Raw genomic sequence first — 19,496 nt, 5'->3', positions numbered from 1 at the left:
TATTTATCCTATAATGCAAGCATAATCTGCCCAACATGTCCAAATGCCCACAGTTCTGATTTAGCGGAGTCTGAATTAGTAGGACTTTTTGCTGTTTCTTGTGAAGACGAGTATTTGAAAACCACCTCTCCAACAGTTTCAAGGACATGACCTCTTCCCTGCTCTTACCCTCCTCTGCCACTTTGTGTGTGTTTCAGTTCTGGCTTTCAAAAGAGACAGAGGAAAAAAGACTCAGAAGTGTATTCTTAGGACATTTGAATAGTTATTTATTGAGAAGCCACAGTTTTCCACACTTTCATAACTGTAGGCTTTATATAAGGCAAAAGCAAGATGGATCCACTACTTTACACAGAAAGAAATAGCTCTGCAGAGGACCCGAGGGGTCATGCAGTTACAGATCAAAATGCAATGTACATAACAGATATAAAAAACTGTGGAACAAAATAAATTATGGTTACAATCTACTGAAGGAAATACCCATATCTTATTATAAACACATTTAGAGTCTAGGGTGGTAATTTAAATATTCAGGTTTTTTACATACACGGTTATTGAAACATAAAAGCTAAATGTAACGTTTAATAGGATAAACTTTGACAGAAGACAGTTGCTCTGAACTGTGCTTGGTGTTAACTCATGATAGGATCACCCTTGCCGTGGCAAATGAGAGGATCAATCCATTGATATGTAGCCATCCTTTTCTGGCTAACTATGCGGATCGATGGAAGGATGAGTTAACAAGGAAACCGGGGGTTCATTTTTCATTTCAGGGGACCACAAAGAACCAAAAGTTGTTTGCCGGAGCCTTGCCTTTTGTTTTCCAAAAAAACAAAGCAGATCTATGTATCTTAATTAAATTAATTCATTGTACTCATTTAAATAACTGGCATCCACGTAATGTGAAACAAAGAAGTGAAATACTTGGTATACTCGCCCTCACATCCATTTACTGTCAATGCAGACACAGGACATTAATGAAGCATCATTTAACTCTGCTGAGAACAGGAACACACCTAGCAGTTGGACTATGTATTTTCCATGAACGGTATTTAAAGAATGGTGCTCCATATTGCTTGTAAACATACAGACATGGAATCAGGAAATCAGTGGGGTCGAAGGTCATTTGCTAATCTTGGAACCACATAGCTAAAATGGCAATTGTATTGGTAAACATTTCATGAGCATGGTAGTTGACAGAAAATTCCCTAGTGGGGTTAACTAACAGACTAAGGACATGCATTGGTTACAGGACTTTGTCCTAGAGGACTCCAGGCCCTAGTATTCTAGTCGTCTTCCTCGTCTTCCTCATCGCTGTCCTTCATGCTGATCCCCTGCAGGCCCCCACCCTCGCTCACTGATGCCGTGGCTTCTTCCACAGTGAGCCGGTTCCGGATGGTTTCGTACGTCTTGCTGTTTAAGGTTGAGTCCAGGACCCCTTGCAATCGGAAATCTCTATACGTTTTCTAAGGAGGGAAAAGATCAGTGATAAGAGAGATCTCATCTCCATGAAGGGAGGGAAAGGACACAAGGCACTTGTGGGTGTGAGAACACTGACCTTCGGCTAAGTGACTCACTCTATGCATTGTCAAATGAAAAGCCACCGTGTGGGGCGCCTGGGTGGCTCAGTTGGTTAAGCGACTGCCTTCGGCTCAGGTCATGATCCTGGAGTCCCGGGATCGAGTCCCGCATCGGGCTCCCTGCTCGCCAGGGAGTCTGCTTCGTCCTCTGACCCTATCCCCTCTCATGTGTGCTCTCTCTCTCTCATTCTCTCTCTCTCAAATAAATAAATAAAATCTTTAAAAAAAAAAAAAAAGCCACTGTGCTCAGGTTTCACTGGTACTGAAAACTGAGATTTGCCGAATAACAGAAAATGAGAAATTGTGGCAGGATAAACTGTATTAGCTGAGACAAAGCAAAGAACATAAGCTTGTGTTTATTCAGTTCCATAAAGAGAAATGTTCCATGATTGTTTTGATTCTCTCTCTCTCTCTCTGTTTTTTTTTTTGGTCAGGTTCTTTCTCTTATGTTAGTATAATACAATATGATAGACTGTGTAAGGGGCCGTAACACATAAATAATGGATCAACTGATTATGGTATTTTGCCATTTCCTTTGCAGTCTGGTCTTTAATATTTTTGAGGCTCATAACTGCGTATCTCTCTGTCTCATTCACAAGACGGACATATGTATGTTGGTATATGAAACCTAGTATGGGCAGCAACAATTATGGGGAAGATGGAGTGCTAATGCCTCATCAATATGTCGCAGACATGTGATTCATTTCTTATCTCCCTGGGAAAGAAGAGTATCTATTCCGTTCACAACTTCATGGTCTCGGGGAAGAAATTTGGCTCTTTTTCAAGAACAATGGCTTGGTATTACTGTACCACAAATTCTTTGTTCCTTCAGGCGATTTCTCTCGGATTTCCTGAGGTATCCCAGGTACTGTTTTGTTTTCATTTTTTTTTTTCCCTAGAAATCCCTTAACGTTAATTGAACATGACCAGAAGCATCTGGCTGTTGTCTACTTCTTAACATTTTTTTGGAAAAAGGTCTCTCTCTAACAACTTTTCTCATCACACTGCATATCATTTCAGCTACTGATTCTGCTGTGTGTTTCTTCTATTGATGTGGGACACTTGCTAAAGGGGCATGAGAAGGAATGTTAACATACTTCAGTGCATTCCCATTGGGACTTCCATTTCTTGTCGTCCATCTAAAGCAATCAAAGTATCAACAATCACAGTGTCAACCCCTCTTGAAGGTCACATGTTGTAATGACTGCAGAATTAACTAGTGAATGCAGTCGGCCCAGTGAAGTCCAATAATATCAGATTATGGATATGATGACCACGTGTCCCCGTTATACCTGTTGTCCCAGCATGATTAATCACGGCACCTTCTTTCCTTTGTAAAAGTAATCTGATTTTGGCATAAGTTAATAGGTCCTCCTAATTATGGATCAAACTGCAAGGTTCTCCTAGGTAGCTAGATAGCTACCTGACTTGTCTTCACCTTGACGGGAAAGGGTAGGAGGCTGAGTAAATTCTAGGCATGGTGTAGACCAGATATCCAGAAGATTAACTTGATTTTTTTGTGCTTTTCAATCAGTTGTTCTGTTTCCACTTAAGATAATATAATTGGTGCCAGAGTATGATGGGAAAAAGAAAGGTAGAAAGCACTTGAGTATTCTCCCCTTTATTCAAATTCCAGAGCAGCATTCCCCAACTCAACTCTAAATGCCTCAGACAGGGACCTTATCTAGTCATTTTAAAATTCTCCATCTTGTAATATATGGGAAGGGGCTCAACTAATATTTATCCAGTGTTGGATGAGTGAATAAATGCTTGCTGAAGAATGAATGAATGAATGGAGGAATGGAGGAATGAAGGGAATGGATGTGGAGGCAGGAAAGAAAGCCAACTGTCTTTGGAAGTTTGCCTCGGGGTAGGAGACCTCTGGTTAATGTGCTTGGTGAAGAGGTGGTGCATTCTGCTTCATACCTGCGTGTTGTGACACTGGTTAGGCTGAGCCCATCTCTGGCAAAAGTGAAGGGAGTTCTTTTGCCAGTGACATTTCTGTCCCTTCTCTGTGGTTCATGTCTGTGTTTTTTTGGCAGAAGGCTAAGAATAAACCTTCTCTCAGACTTACATTTTTTCCTTAATGAAATATTTATTGCTAGTTCCAATATTCCCAACATAGATCTAGGGACAGCAGTAATGGGAAGATACATATTTTAAAATCTTAAAAATTAATGTCTCCTTTTAATGTCCACCCAGTGTCAAACAAACAAACAAAAAAATCCCCCCAAAGAAGAGTATTTATACCCAGGAAATGGAATTGAAGTGGTCAGGCAATGGCTAGTGAGCTTGCCTTAAGGAACTGAAATTTTAAAAATATGAAATTAGGCTGGGTCTATGGCCCTAGTGCATACATTTCTTTTTTAAGAGCTGTAATACACGGCTGTCTGTAACCTTCCCTGGGCAGACGCTTTGTGAGATCAAATGCAGATGATAATAATTCTCTTTAATTACACTCAACAGAACAGTAATTGGTTTTAAGTCAGCACTGGGGTAGAGGAGTACCTTCAATGAAATGGTGCTAATCCTAAAGAGACTAAGAAATGGGGTAGGGGTGGGGGGGGCGGGGGATGGAGGGGGTAGAGAGTAGAGAGGGGGCGGAGACGGGGGACTTCTGGCAAATGGTTAAGAAATAGAAATTCAGCTACGTTTTATTGTTAAAATATTTTTAAAGACACTTTCTGCTTTGAATGAAATTTCTGCATCACGAATGTTTTAAAACCCTCTATGGTGAAGCATCAAATGGAAACTGAAATGATCAAAAATGTATTTACCCCCTTCTGTGATCTTATTATTTCATGTAAACCACTGAGATTTCACGCTGAAATAATTATCATTAGTCCAAGGCACACATACAAGAACAGGGAAAAAAGCTACTTTCAGGGTATGTTATCTCACCTTTGTGATCCTTTCCATTTGATTGTATACACGCATTGTAAGAGAAACTACTTCAATTAACTATGAGAACAATATTGATTTGCATCCTGATAATGATCACAGGACATATTTAGAAATAGCTGGAGGTAAATATTTCTATTACATTAATTGTGGCAAAATTTTATTTAATTAAACCATAAATGAAATTGGTAATTATGTGATTAGCATAATGGTACCCAAACCAGCTTCTGAAAGTCTAATGCACAGGGCACGAAGGCCCCTGCAGTATTTTTGCATGACAGATACATAAAGTATTTTTCCGGCCTGGATAAAATATCAAATTCCTTTTCGTTACTTTTTCCTTTGATGTCTGAGTAATGAATTAACCACGCATCCCGAAGTGATTGCATAGGTTTTTCTTGCACGAGATGCTGCTTTAGAAATCATCTTGTTTTATATGTAAACCAATATTCTTTGTGTTAAGGAAGTTCTGCAGCCGGACAGTAAAATGTATTTCAGTGAGCTATGTGCAAAGAAGAATAATTATTCTTTTCTTTTACCTTTACCATCCTAATTAGTGTTTTCAACTGATAAATGTGAAGCTGTAAGTCCATCCGGTCCGTCAACCAGGTGCAGATCACGTTCATGGAGCTGTTGTACCATTGCTGAAAAAAGAGACAAAAGTTCTCCAGCCAACACATCACGGAGCGTTTGCAGAGGAGAGAGGCAACAGGCCACGTTTGAGCACCTGCTCTGTTCCGAGGAGAGACTAAATGGTTAAAAGAGAATTTGAGAGCAGAGACAAATTGTGAACATTAATCGACACAAAATCACAAGGTACCCGATCAGCCTAAGAAGAGATGGGTTTGGACTTTGAATCTAAGACAGAACTCTTCCACGATCGACATCTCCTACACGATCAATTCACATAGACCATTTTTGCTCTTCTGATTCTCCTTTTTGTTGGTTAATTTTACTCCGTTGAGATTCAAGTCACTGTATATTTCTTAATGCCACTGTTTCAGATGCCCAGGGAGATGGGGGTTTCTCCACGGAACAAACTGATGTTATTTTGCTACTTACCTCTTGAAAAATCCAGACCCTGTCTGCGGAGGACAATGCTGGGATTTGGGCTGAGAGCCTTATGAATTGATGGTGATGGGTACTTTCCTTTACCCTACTGGGGCACTGGGATAGAGACAAGGAAGGAGGTTTCTCTTTAAGGGCCAACTCATACTCTGGGCAGCTTCTGTGCCCTTACGTTGGCTGTGCAATCTGTTTTAATCTTAACACCAAAAAATTATGGAAGATGAGAGAAAAAAACCATCTACAAATGAGCTCATTTCAAGCTGTTGAAATCATACTTCCCCTTAAGGGGGTTAAATTTTGCTTCTTGTCTGTGAAAAATGCTTGAAGCTGTGTCACTTTAGACTGCCACCCCTGTGGTGCAGGAAGTCTCTGGTGCGGTATGATTTTGCAGTACTGCTCATATATTCATAAATCGCACTCGGAGACATATGAACAGTGTTAGGAAGTGTCAGTATGAAAAAAAAATCTAATCTTTTAAACTTCACCAGGTTTCATTACGCATTGCTGCTTATACCAAACAATTTACAAATAAAATGAAAAGGTGTGGATGGACCTATATTTTTATTTATGGGGCATCTATATGAACTGTGCACAGAAGAGATGTAAGAAAAAAAGAGTGGTTAGAGAATTGAGACGATGCACCCTCTCATGCTAATCAACACGCATGCACACGTGTGCGCACACACGCACACGCACACACACTGCACACCAGTGGGGATTTGAAAAGCATAAATAAAAACATGTTTCTGATGGTAACTCCACCCTTTCTCACCTAAAGATCATCCAAAATCAGTTTATGCCTAACACTCACAGTTTTTCTGAAGCCTTGTTTCTGACTTAATTTCTTTAAAAAAAAAATTAATTTGGGTTTTTTACTTGCAAGGTAGAACTGCCAAGTTTCACCTTGTAAGAAACGACACAGTCTCAGCCATGGCGTTCAGAAGCCCTCTTTGCAATCTTTCATTTCTAGGCTCCTTCCTCATCAGAGCCAATTGTGGCTCTCCTTGGAGCCCAGCCGCAAACAGAGACCACACTACCCCAATCAAGGCGGCATTGCAGCCTCACAGCCAACTTCTGCTCTTTTAAAGATCATGGAGGCGAAACTGTCAGTTTGAGGAACCTTCTGTCCCTCCCCAGGGAGCAGGCGGGGTGGGGGGTGGGGATTTTTTTCCCTGAGATTCATGGTTCACTCCATGTGGGTGAAGCTGAGGGGGTTTGCCCGGGTCAAGCTGCTTCAGGCATGGACAGGTTTTCCCCTCTAGGAGTGAGAACATTTTACTGAAACTTTTTTGGGGGTGGGGGAGTGATTATTGGGGAGTGTTTTTGGCACCTCCTGCCTTGGGATTCTGGAGCTTTTGCTGTCACTGCATCTGGGTTTGTGAAGATGGGGTCTGGGGACAGAAATACCACTGGGTCACTGGCGTTCCTGCAGCCCTCCCTTACTCATGGCAACTGGGGGCTCTCTTGTGTTCACCCCAGCCGTCAAATTCTGTTTGCTGGGCTTTATCTGACATGCAGTAATATATTTCCAGAGTCACAAGCATCGGTCCCCCCCTCTACCCCACCTCCTGGGGTTGGCAGGTGACCTGCAAAGAACGTGGGGACTTCCTGGCCAAACCTGCAAACCCAGGGCCACATGACGGGTGCATCTCGGGGACAGAGAAGAGGAATGTGGCACTCTGGCTTCTAGGCAGAGGTGGCATTTTGCTTTGGCTGTGGCAACGGGCAAACCGGCGCTGGCTGGTATCAGTGCCAGCAAGCCTTGTGCAACATGCCTTTTTCTCTTTGCTGAGGGACGTGCCACCTTTCGGGGGGAAAAAAAATAACGACCCCCCCACCACTTTGTATAAGTACTTCCTATTCTTGTAAAATGGCTTTTGGAGAGTAAAAAATAAAAACACAAATAAAAAGGTAGGATACTCTGAATCCTCTCTCTCTGCTGTGGAAAGGGTATGGAGGTAGGCAATGCATATAGCAACGGATCAGTGTATCACGCTTGCCGATTCCCACCCCAGGAGAACAAGAAAGCCCTGGAACATCCATGCCTTTCCTCCTGGATCTCACATCTAGCAAGAGAAGTGTAAAAAATGTATGATGCCCCATTGGCTACGCATTTCAAGAGGCAAAAGGGAGTAAGTCACTCCTTTCCAAACCTTATGCTCAGTAGATGAAATTGGAGGCACACAGCACTAACTTGGATGCGGCACAGCGCTAACTTGGTTTTCCAGAAAGGCGCTTAAAGGCATTTGGATGTCAGAGGAAGCAAGAGTCACTGCCTTCTAGAACTTTAAAATGTTAGAGGTGAAAAAGACCTTCCCTGTTATCCTTTGTAGAGAAGGGAACAAAGGCCCAGAGAGGTGAAGTGACTTGCCCAAGGTCACGTAGCTGGTGAGTCCCCCAGTGGAGGTTCTTCAGGATTAGGCACTGCACTGAAATAGCTGATCATGGAATTAGTTCTCACTAGGCGGGGCACAAGAGTGTGCTGGTCCGGAGAGCTGAGTGTGTGCACCTCTTTCCAACTGCACGCTCAGGGTATCGCATTGACAGCTAGAAATAGGCCTTAGTGGGAGTTTTTACACTGTGGAAATTGGCAAACGCCACAAACCAGGGCATTCTCCCTCCCAGAAAGCCAGTTGTTAAACATTTATCAGCACATTACTGGGTATCTGGGTTGTTCCTGCTTGTTCTCCTGTGGTGCTTATTATTCAGGTTTGCTTTATTTGAGATTGATGCTAACAAAGCAGATTTGTTAGTATTCTTCAAAACAGGAGATAAAACATTTTAAGGTCTCCCCATTTTGTTTTGTCTTGCCTTTTCCAGAAATATCCTAACACCTGGACACTAAGATTTCGATAAAATGCACTCTAAACCCTAGGATAAAAATTGTGAGCTGACGACATGGACTAAGTATTTAAGTATTATCATGACCCCTTCGCTAGCCTCCCCTTTGTTCAGGTATATTAATTGGAAACTTCCTAAAGTTACTTTAATCCTAAAAAAAAGCACTAGAGAAATAAAATCCCCAGTACCCGGGGCCCCTCTAAAGTATTCTCTGGGGATGATTCGGTGAGGGTTTTGGAGCTGGAACCCAAAAGGATGCCCATCCAAAGGAAGTCCCTTGGAAAGTTGGGGACTTCTCCAGTAGTTGCAACCAGATCTGAAAGTTCTTTTGAGGAGGAGCTAGAACGCTGCTCTGTCATTTTTATCTTTCTTTCTTCCTTTCTACAATGGAGACCTTAAGAGCAGAGGCCCCACCTGTCTTCTTCCTGGCTTTGTGAGCTTCGGCAAGTTATTCACATTCTCAAAGATGCAGTTTCCTGAACAGAAAATGGGGATTAATCAGCCTTTTTTTGTAGGTTTTTTGATGACACAAGGAAGGTATGCTAGGAAGGCTCTCAGCTCCGTACCTGGCATATAATGAGGGCTCGAGAAATGTGAGCTGTCACCACCACCACCACTGTTAACCACCATCACCACTCACATCTTCATCACGATCACCGTCATCCCTCTATGCTTTTTCCCTCTCTCTCTCTCTCTCACTAAGAAATGCCACAAAACAAGGGAGAAAGCTGAGCAAGTGACCACAGAAAGGCATGGGGTGGTGGAGAAAATGGCTCCTGATGGAATACCTCTGGAATTGTATGCATGAGTCTTATAGGCCACGGACTAACTCTCAGCAATTCCATTGCAAAGTATTTTGTGGTAGATCATCACCCAAACCCATACAACCATCCTGGGTGCACAAAGCACATTTTTAACTATACTGACCTAGATTTAATATTGGATGAAAAGGATTCAGACGAATAATGCATGATTTTTCAAACTTCGTGTGGACAAGTTACAGCTTTAGCTTGGGTTGGCTACTTATTAGCTGGATAACCTTCAAACAAGCTACTTAACTGTCTGACCCTCAGTCTCCTCTTGGGGTTAATACCAGTACCTACTTCATAGGATTACTGTGAGCATTAAAAGAGATAATTATGTAAAGTGCCTAGCAGAGTTACTCTCACATACTAAGCACTCAATAAAATTTAGCAATGGGGCGCCTTGGTGGCGCAATCAGCTAAGTGTCCGATTCTTAGTTTAGGCTCAGGTCATGATCTCAGTGTCGTGAGATGGAGTTCTGAGTGGCTCTCAGCGTGGAGTCTGCTCATCCTTCTCCCTCCCCGTCTGCCCTTCCCCCCACTCATGTTTGCACGCATGCACTCTCTCTCAAATAAAAATCTTTAAAAAAATAAATAAAATTTAGCGACTATTACTACTCTCAGAAACATAAAGATATCCTTTCAATATACAACACAAAGGAATTTTCATGATTCATTTCTAGTAGGAGCTTAGACAGTTAATGTGCAGATCTCTTCAGGTAACACCTTGTACCCTGAACACATACTGACTTCAGGCAGAGAAACCCTTATACATAACTGTCTCTTCTGTAATATCGGGGTTCACAGTAGCCAGGATTAGGGTTAGGCTAGTGAGGCAGGATTCTGCAAATGCAGGATTGGATATTATCTTTCATTAATATTCTGGCATTTTGTTCATCCTGGATCATTTGCATTCATTTTGATTTTTTGAGATGTATTAAAATATTATTGATCTTGATTACCGCATTTTTTGGTTCCCCCTTAAATTTTATATCTGAGAAGTGACTCATTCACCTCTCCCTAGTCCCTGCCCTGGGGCTCCCTGTTCCCCTGGAAACCTGATCACCGGGAAGAGCTGCAGGATTGAGAGGTACAACGAATACTTGACACGTCACTGGGCGATACAGGGTTCACAGGAACTGGATTTCCACTTAGATTTGGAGATGCCCTAATCAGCAAGCACGACGATGACTATAGGATGATACCTGCTGCCTTTGCATCTTCTGCCATCAGAGCCACCTGGATGCATCTAAATTCCTCCATAGAGGAGGATCTGAGTTCTATTGTTGGTTCATCTCTAAATATGTATTTCCTTTGAAACCCCCGTTCCCTATCTTGATGTTAATTTCATGTCCTAAAGAGACCTTACTGTTAATGACTCATTTGTCTTCAGAGCAAACAGCGTATCACACGTGAGCAGCATGGCAACAAGGAACAGGGGTTGAGCAGAGAACGCTGCGGTGTGCTTCCATCCTCCCCAATCACGAGGGTAACGAATGCCCTTGACGGAAGCAACCCCCTGTCCGATACGACCACGTATCAGGTGTTAGAGCCTACTGTTTTCAACGCAGAACTTTTGTGTACCGGATTTGCAACACACACAATTAATGAAAGTACGGGTGTCCCCCACTTTTCTAAAGTTCACCTTGTGCCACTTCGTTTTTTTTTTTTTTAAAGATTTTATTTATTTATTTGAGAGAGAGAGAATGAGAGACAGAGAGCATGAGAGGGAGGAGGGTCAGAGGGAGAAGCAGACTCCCTGCCGAGCAGGGGGCCCGATGCGGGACTCGATCCCGGGACTCCAGGATCATGACCTGAGCCGAAGGCAGTCGCCCAACCAACTGAGCCACCCAGGTGCCCCACTTCGCTTTTATGAAAGACCAACATTAGTCCCCGTTTTTGCTAACTGAAAGAAACTGGAAGAGGATTTTCGCTCTAATGAAAACAGGCAAAAAACAAGAAGAGCGGTCAGCATCCCTGTTGCAGCAAGTCCTTAGAGAGGCAGCACGCGCTCCAAGCAGCGAGGGCGGACCCACCAAACTCCTTCCCTGGGAGCTACACTCGGCCTCTCAGCATCACACCGCCAGAGTTTTGACCTGTGTCTACGAGCATTGGTGCTTTCTCTCCATTTATTCTGTGCATCCGTTAGCCAGATGTGTCCTAAGACATCAGAAAAGCCTAAGAGAGGTTACTTTGGGGGGTCTGGGGAAGCTCAAAAATTTTTCCATATAAATTAATGGTAATTGCTGCTTCACTTTATACCATTCCGACTTAGGAAGGTTTTCAGAGGAATGCGCTATTTTTGGGTAGTAGGGGAAACCTGTACTTAGCTACTCATTGAACACCTTGCCCTTAACAATGTTCAAGTGCTCTGCACAGTGTTCTGCAAACATCTTATAATTCAATCATCGAGTTGGACTCCTAGGAGGTTGACATTATTAACAGCCTCATTTTGTAGATGAGGAAAAAGGGCCTAGGTAAATTAAGTTAATAGCCTGGGGTCACACAACTAGTAAGTGGTAGGATAGGCTTCGAGTTGGTTATTTACCACTACATGTGTGTGAGTTGTCCCATTCAACACAATAATGTTAAAAAGTAATGGCCTGTTTATAGAGAGACAACTCCAGTTCTAGGTGGCTCCTCAGCAAAGTCATTCAGCTCTGAAATTCTCAAAGGAGAAGTGTGTGGGTAGGATAGTGTTGTTGAACCTATTTCCCTCAGAGCCCAAGTTTGGCTTGGGGTTGAAAAGATTCTACTTTTTATGAGCTTAGAAAGTGGCTAAGCAGAGTGTGGGAAAACCACTCAACAGCCTTAAAGAACTAATGGATGGGAGACAATCATTGCTGACTCTTAATGGAAATGATTAGAAAAAATTGGATGAGAATGAGTGCATGCCATTTCTTAGTTAGTATTCTTTTCCTCTCCTCTGTAGCCCTACCTGATCTCTTCGTGTTTGCTTTTACATATTTGCTGGTGACTCAGCAAATGCTATTAGTAGAAAGTTCTCACTGAGGGCAGGTTGAGTTTTCAAGGAGAAATACAACTAGAAAAGTTGCCTTTATCACAATGGACTGAATTTTCCTGAGAGTTTTGGGGATACAAAAGTTATAACACTGAATAAAATTTTAGTTCTGAAAAACTACACATCATAAGCTTTAAAATTTTCAGTGAATAGTGACAGTAAAATAGTAGGACCTTGGGGAAATTTGGTTTCATGTGAAATTAAAAAAGATGCCCTCAGAAAGCGCTATAAAAGAAACAATTTTAGGCAGAGTAACAAATCTAATGCAAACAGTCTAGTGCAAAACCCAGTTCTTTCTCTGTTGCTTTTCTCTTTAAAGAAAGTTTTATTGAGGGACGCCTGGGTGGCTCAGTCGGTTCGGCGTCTGCCTTCGGCTCAGGTCATGATCCCAGCATCCTGGGATGGAGCCCCACATCAGGCTCCCTATTCCGCGGGAAGCCTGCTTCTCCCTCTCCCACTCCCCCTGCTTGTGTCCCCTCTCTCGCTGTGTCTCTCTCTCTGTCAAATAAATAAATAAAATCTTTAAAAAAATAAAAAAGAAAAAAATAAAATCTTTTAAAAAATGGGTCCTGGGGGCGCCTGGGTGGCTCAGTCGTTAAGCGTCTGCCTTTGGCTCAGGTCATGGTCCCAGCATCCTGGGATGGAGCCCCACATCAGGCTCCCTGCTCAGCGTGGACTCTGCTTCTCCCTCTACCCTTCCCCCCTGCTCACTATCTCTCTTTCTCACTCTCTCTCAGATAAATAAATAAAAGCTTTTAAAAAAAGTTTTATTGAAGTAGAACACCCATACCGTAGTGTCTCACTTTAAGAAAAACATACACACACACATACATGCATATGTCAAACAAGACATGTTGCCCCATGCCTATAATTAAGGATAATATTTAGCTCAATATTGTAAAAATGAGCTCTTTTTGAAAGTATGGCATTTGGCCTATGGGCCAATAACCACCACACACCAAATTCACACACCTTCTCAGATTAAAAATTTGTGACTCGGTCCAATATATCCTAAGCATAAATAATAGCTGAAATCCACAAGGATCTAGTTCTATTGTTAGTTCATCTCTAAATATGGATTTCCTTTGAAACCAGCATGGTCAGGCGTATATGCCAGGCAGACACAGCACTAAACGCCCGGGCAGCTCGTGGCTAAGGTGAGGAATCGGAGACTCAGAGAAGTGGCCTGGCAGCTAGCAAGAGATGGAGCTGAAGAGGCCAAGAGGCAGGGCAGCCTGGTGGCTAAGAGAATGGACGCGACCCGGGCCTCTGCTGTGTTTGTCCCTTAACCTCTCTGAGCCTCGGTTCTCTCGTCTGCTAGATGGGGATTATAATAAAAACTGCTTAGGGTTGTTGGGGGGGGTGGATTAAATGAGTTAATATGTGTGGAGTGTTTACCACAGAGCCAGGCACAGACTACATGTTAGCTTTTAAGACCCTAGCCACGCTATCCTGCTCCGCCTCACAAACAGGGAATCCTACCTCTCTAAGTGCAACTCCTAAGGTTTGCATGAAGCTTTCTGAGGAAGCTTCCATTCTTCTAAAAATGTCTGTGCAAACAGGCAATGTATAACCCCTTGGTAACCAGTCTGTACTTCTGGACTGAAGAAACCCAGTGAATGCTGGAGGATGGTAATCTTTTCTTTGGAAAGTACCCTTTCTCCAACTCAACACAGCCATACATCAGAGAAATTGCCTCAGCACCTTGCCTAGAGTGTCTAATGAAGGCAAGGGCATTCTGTTTGTTGGCAAGGAGTCAAAGAGGAAGATAATACGTTGACCACACCCATATGACTAAGTTCTTCACTTTGCTTTTTGTGACAAAAGTGGGTTATTATTAGTTAGGGGGGAGAAAAAACCCCCACAACCTATTTAAATTGCTGTATTGAAACACTGTAATGAAATCTTTTACATTTGAAGCTTTCAATGCATATTTCTTCCTTACAATATGGGTAACTTAAGAGCATGTGAAAAGCATCATCCAGGGTTTCTTTATACTTTTACCAAGGTACCCATAGCTTCATTAACCCAAGCCACAATTCCACAGCCCCATGGGTCTCTCAGGTCTAAGGATTGCCAGGGATCTGGTTGTATTCAGTGTTCTATTCCAGATTCAGACAGGATCTGACAAAGAAATCTTGGCATGTTCAAGCCATCTACGCCAAATGGGCAAAGCAGTAAACAACCGCATGCAAATTTCGGTTTGTCAAAGTTCCCCAAGGGCTGAAGCAACACTTTCTGAAAGGGCGGATCATCTGAGTACTTTTAAACATGGGCACACAGTTGAAAGATGCAATCTTTTGCTTTCCTCCAGTGTTACTGTAATTCAGGATTTGGTTCCCCCAAACAATTGAACCTAGAAATGGGTACTTCACAGTCATGGCTTCAGGACGCTCAGCTCAAAGCACAAAGACACCAAAAGATAAACAGACACCAAAATCAGAGGATGCAGGTAATCAGAATGAACTTCCAAGCTGTCTCAAAGTCCTTTTTAGTGGAGGTGTTTTTGTTTTTTTATTTAAAACTATGTAATTCTTTGGATGCTTAAAACACCCGTTTCATTGAGGTCTTTGCAAAGCTGTTTTAGTGCTGTGGCTCTTCAAGGTACTAAACTGTGGATTTCACCCCCGAAAGTCTAATGCACTCCAGACTGATGGGGAAGTCAGAGGCACCAGAGACCATATTCACCTACAACCTGGAGCCGAAAGCATTCAGCTACTCTTTGCCTTTAGTGTCTTCTCATAAGGAAGACATAGTGCAAATGAAACAAATTTTTTTAAAAGATTTTATTTATTTATTTGAGAGGAGAGAGAGAGAGAGAGAGCACACTGTTGGGGGGGGGGCAGAGGGAGAAGCGGACTCCCCGCCGAGCAGGGAGCCCGATGCGGGACTCAATCCCGGGACTCCAGGATCACAACCTGAGCCGAAGGGAGTCACTTAACCAACTGAGCCGCCCAAGCGCCCCGAAACAATTTTTTTAGAACTTCATTTAAGTTATTACTGCTTATGACTATTGATTCTTCTATAGGAAGATGGATAGAATTTAGCATTTGGGAGCAATATTATTTTAACCTCCTCTGAAAGGGCCTAAATAATACCTCAATATTCTTTTATTAAAATAAGCAGTTATCTATTCAAGACCAAATTTGAACTCTAACCTTGAAATGTGCAGAAATACCCAACAAGTGTCTTTAGCACTGACATTTCAAATGAACATTTGAAATGATAAATCCATACTTGGATCCTGACCTAATGCATTGCCCCCTTCTTACCCGAGTCAGGCCTGTCACCATTACTTGCTTAGGGGTAAATACAAGGGAAGTTAGAGTCCTGAAGGATCCCTTCTGAAAGCAAATCAAGCAGGAGAGTTTAATCCAAAGCTAAGCTTACTTGGACTATCCAGGGGTCTCCCTCTAGAAGACATTCTTTTTCTTTTTTTTTTTGTTTTTTTAATGGTTTGATTAACTTGTTGGCAATCTCTGTAAACTATCCAAGCTAGCCAAAGCCAGATTGGAAAGGAATTTGTTGCTTTTGAAAGAATCGGACTGTATGAAACCCCATGAATCCTGCCCAATCCCACATCTCAATACGGCAGGTGGCTGCCTGCAGGCAGATGTGATGGTCTCTGAAAGGTTTTCTTTCCTAATACTTGTAAGATATTGCTGGAAACAGTTTACCCTCCCTGAATGAGAGAACGAAGCCAAAGATCAAACCATAGATATCTACCTAATGATAGGAAGGCATATGATGAGAAAGCAGAGGCACTAATGTGAATTTTTAATTGCAGGTGCTATCTTAACTCAAATGCAAACACCATTATTCTTATCAGTTCCACAACCCAAGGAAGTGCTATCAGGAAAGGTTCTAGCAATTCCACTTTTTGGTACAGATGCCAAAAGATTGAAAGCAGGATCTTGAAGAGATATTGGCATGCCCATGTTCATATTAGCAGTATCCATAATAATTCTAAGCCAAAAGATGGAAGCAATACAAGGGTCCATGGACGGAAGAATGGATAAACAGAAGGTGATAGACACACACTGTAGAATATTATTCAGCCTTTAAAAGAAGGGAAATACTGTTATATGCTACAACACAGAGGAATCTTGAGGCCACTCTGCAAAGTAAAATAAGCCAGTGGAAAAAGGAGAAATACTGTATGATTCCATTTGTACAAGGGATCAAGAATAGTCAAATTCATGGAAACAGAAAACAGAATGGTGGTTGCCAGGGACTGGGGAGGGGGAAATGGGGAGTTGTCGTTTAAATGGGTACAGAGTTTCAGTTTTGCAAGATGAAAAGAGTTCTGGAGACTGGTTACACCAATAATGTGAATGTACTCAACACGACTTAACTGTATACTTTGAAATGGTTAATGTGGCAAATTTTATGTTATAATTATTTTGCCACAATTAAAACAAAAACATGGGAAATGAAAAAAAAATCACTTCCTATACTGAAAAGGAAACTTTCCTTAGGAAAGCTCAGATATGTAACAATATACAGATTCTAATCCGAACACCCAACCATGTTTGACAAAAAGCCAAAAAACTCTTTGTAAGATGAACATGGGCATTTTGTTTAATACCAGGACTGAGACAATTTCTCGAGGCCGAGTTTTGAGACGGCGCGAAGAACAAAGAACAAATCTGGTAGCATTTGCTCAGCCATTTATTTGGTTTATTTAAAACATGCCACGGGGCCAACATTTCTAAATCTGTGAAATAGAATTAAATGAAGCCCAGAGATGAGAACTAAGGATCCTCATGGAGGCTTGGGTCCAAACAACAAAAAAGGATGCATTTCTCACACTGCACAACACGTCACCTCCTATGTTTTCACAGAGACTGCCCCGGCTCCTGACAGACCCCCCCGCCCCTGCTTTTCCAAGCATAGATTTGCTCAAGCAGCACTCAGCCCTGAGATCCCAGTTCCTCTGCCCAAAAGGGCAGCAGCTGCCCATCCAGAATCACTCCCAGCACAACAGACTTATTAAGGTTTGGAATGTGTGTTCAGGAAGCCCTTATTTTAGGAAACAATTAAGTAGAATCAGGCTAATAATGCAAGGCAGGCAACGCTTTTGCCCTTTGCTGAGAAATAACTCCTGCATGGAACAGGAGTTCCATGCAGTACTAATAAAAATCATGTATTTCTTAAATGCCTCAAAATGATCTTTGCACCAAGCTCAGCAATTAACCCTGCCCCACTGAGGAGCGTTTATTCCCCAGGCTAAGGAGGATTAATCTCCATGTTTGCTCGACCAACGTCTTTCGTTGGTGAAAATACGGTCTGAGGCTTTGGGCTGGGGACAGAAATTTATGGAAGTGGGAACTGGACAGGAGGGTGGTGAGGTGGACACGAGGGCCTGGACGCCCCCTGCCAGGCCCAGGTGGAGGCCGGGGCCGAGCATCTTCTTGGGCCTACCTGTTCTTAACCTGACGGGAGGATGGAGGGCCTTTCTTCAGGTGGCCGGAGCCTTGTCTACTGAGGGGGGATTTTCTCCGCCAGCCTCAACTCTACTCCCTTCCTCACAGTAGCCATTAGTGGGCCTTCTTCTGGGCCACAAGCAATAGATTTCCCACCTCCAGGCCTGGGCAGGAAGTGACCGCTGGGCAAAAGGGGGACACAGACCCTCCTGTCCGATGCTTTGTCTCCTTGACAACACCCCAGCTGGTGGCCCGAGGAACAGACTTAATTTCTTTTCTTTCTGTGCCCACCCTCCCCGCCCCATACTTCTCTCCCTCTTTCTCTAGACGCAAACGTACGGCATCCAACATAAAGTTGCCGAAATAGCAATCTTGTCTCTGAATATATAAATTGCAAAAATTGATATGAATAAATCTGCAAGTAGCACACTGAGTGTGGCACATTTTATCAAAAAACGGCGCTCGGTTGCTCGGTGGCTGGGGGGGGGGGGGATGGTGTCATTACACATACAGAAAAACATCTGCAAACTCCCAGTTTCTTTACTTAGAACTGAATGGAGGCATGACCTCCTGTTCCTTGCCATGAACCCTGAGTTCACACTCATATTTTACATGTTACAGGAAGCCACAGCTCGCCCCAGGGGTGCTGCAAACAGACACGCAGAAGCCAGATGTAGCCCCCCCCCACCCCGCTCCTTAATGCACCTGAAGGAGCCGGCAACTCACATTCAGAAGCTGACATGCATGTAGCTTAAGGTCACTTCAGATTTTGTAAAGAGGAGGACAAAACCAGGAATGCTTCTAGGGCTGGGCTGTCAGCGGGGAGGCAGAGGGATTACAAGGAGCCTGTGACTCTGCCTCTTTCTGCCTTTGCTGGTAGTTTTTTTGTGTGTGAACAAGTGCCATACAACAGATTGAGCCTCGTATAAAGGCCTGAGACTGTGCAAGGGCCCCCCGCTGGGCCTCAGCTGTGCTCGCAATTAGCAATAGGCACAGAGTGATTATTGTTGCGGTAGCGGATGGCAATGCGAAGTGACAAGTTTTATGGGGGAAGTTGAGAGCGGGGATGCTCTGCAAGTTTCTCTTTCTTTCCTTTTTCTTTCTTTCTTTCTTGGTCTGCAAAAACCCTTCCTTGGGAGGTTGCAACCTCCCGTTGCAGTGAAAGCTATTCCTACCCGCCACCCACCCCCAACCCCCTGCCTTCATTCAAAAGAGTCTTAACAAAAATTGTTGAAAGAATATTTTTCTCGCTGCTTCAGAACGCGGGCTTTCTAGGTCAGAGCTTCCTTGCTGCCCTATTTAATGTCAGAAATACCCATTTGCCTCAAATTAGCAGAGATCTTCGAGTTGAGGGCAGGAGATTAAGCATACAAAATTACTCAGCAGGTGATGGTGGGGTGGATTTGGGGGTTGAGAAGTCTTTAAAACTGACTACAAGACATTATATACTTCTGACAAAAGAACATAGTAATCCTACCTGCTTGCTTTAACCACTGTTGTTTGCCTATTATTATGTGCTTTAATGCTCATGAGAGCAAAAGTGTTCCTGATAGTGCTCAATTACCATAGTAACTCACACCAGTGACCTCTTATCGCAGGGCTCCCAGCCCAGCTCAACCAATCCCGAGAGTCTGTATCTTTTTATTTATTTCAATGGTGACACGTCCTTGGACTGGAAAGCTCCAGGTAGAGGCCACTCCTCTCTTTGTCCAGGACAAGAACTTGTTTCGAAATTTTGAGTAAGGGCCTGTCACCTTTGGAATCCAAGGAGATTCTGAAGTTTATGGGTTTGAGGCTGTGGGATGCATTCAAAAACACCATGAAGACACAGAACAATGCCTAATAAAAAGAAAAGAAC

At 43.0% G+C, this 19,496-nt stretch overlaps 1 protein-coding gene across 7 annotated transcripts in view; it reads right to left on the bottom strand.

The window, feature by feature from the left end:
• Positions 1-247: 247 nt before the first annotated feature.
• Positions 248-19,496, bottom strand: part of CADPS (calcium dependent secretion activator) — a 467,508-nt gene continuing 448,259 nt past the window's right edge. For all 7 annotated transcript variants that reach the window (XM_021695231.1, XM_021695230.1, XM_021695232.1 and 4 more), the window contains 2 exons: positions 5,018-5,122; positions 248-1,463 (listed from right to left, as the gene is read on the bottom strand). In XM_021695231.1, coding sequence (XP_021550906.1) covers positions 1,284-1,463; positions 5,018-5,122 — 285 coding nt within the window. In that variant the 3' untranslated portion in view covers positions 248-1,283. The remainder of the gene's footprint in view (positions 1,464-5,017; positions 5,123-19,496) is intronic.

The sequence above is a fragment of the Neomonachus schauinslandi genome, chromosome 1, assembly GCF_002201575.2.
Source record: "Neomonachus schauinslandi chromosome 1, ASM220157v2, whole genome shotgun sequence".
Taxonomy (NCBI): Eukaryota; Metazoa; Chordata; class Mammalia; order Carnivora; family Phocidae; genus Neomonachus; species Neomonachus schauinslandi.
Note: the sequence above shows the minus strand (reverse complement) of the source record. Positions and strands in the feature narration are given on the sequence as shown.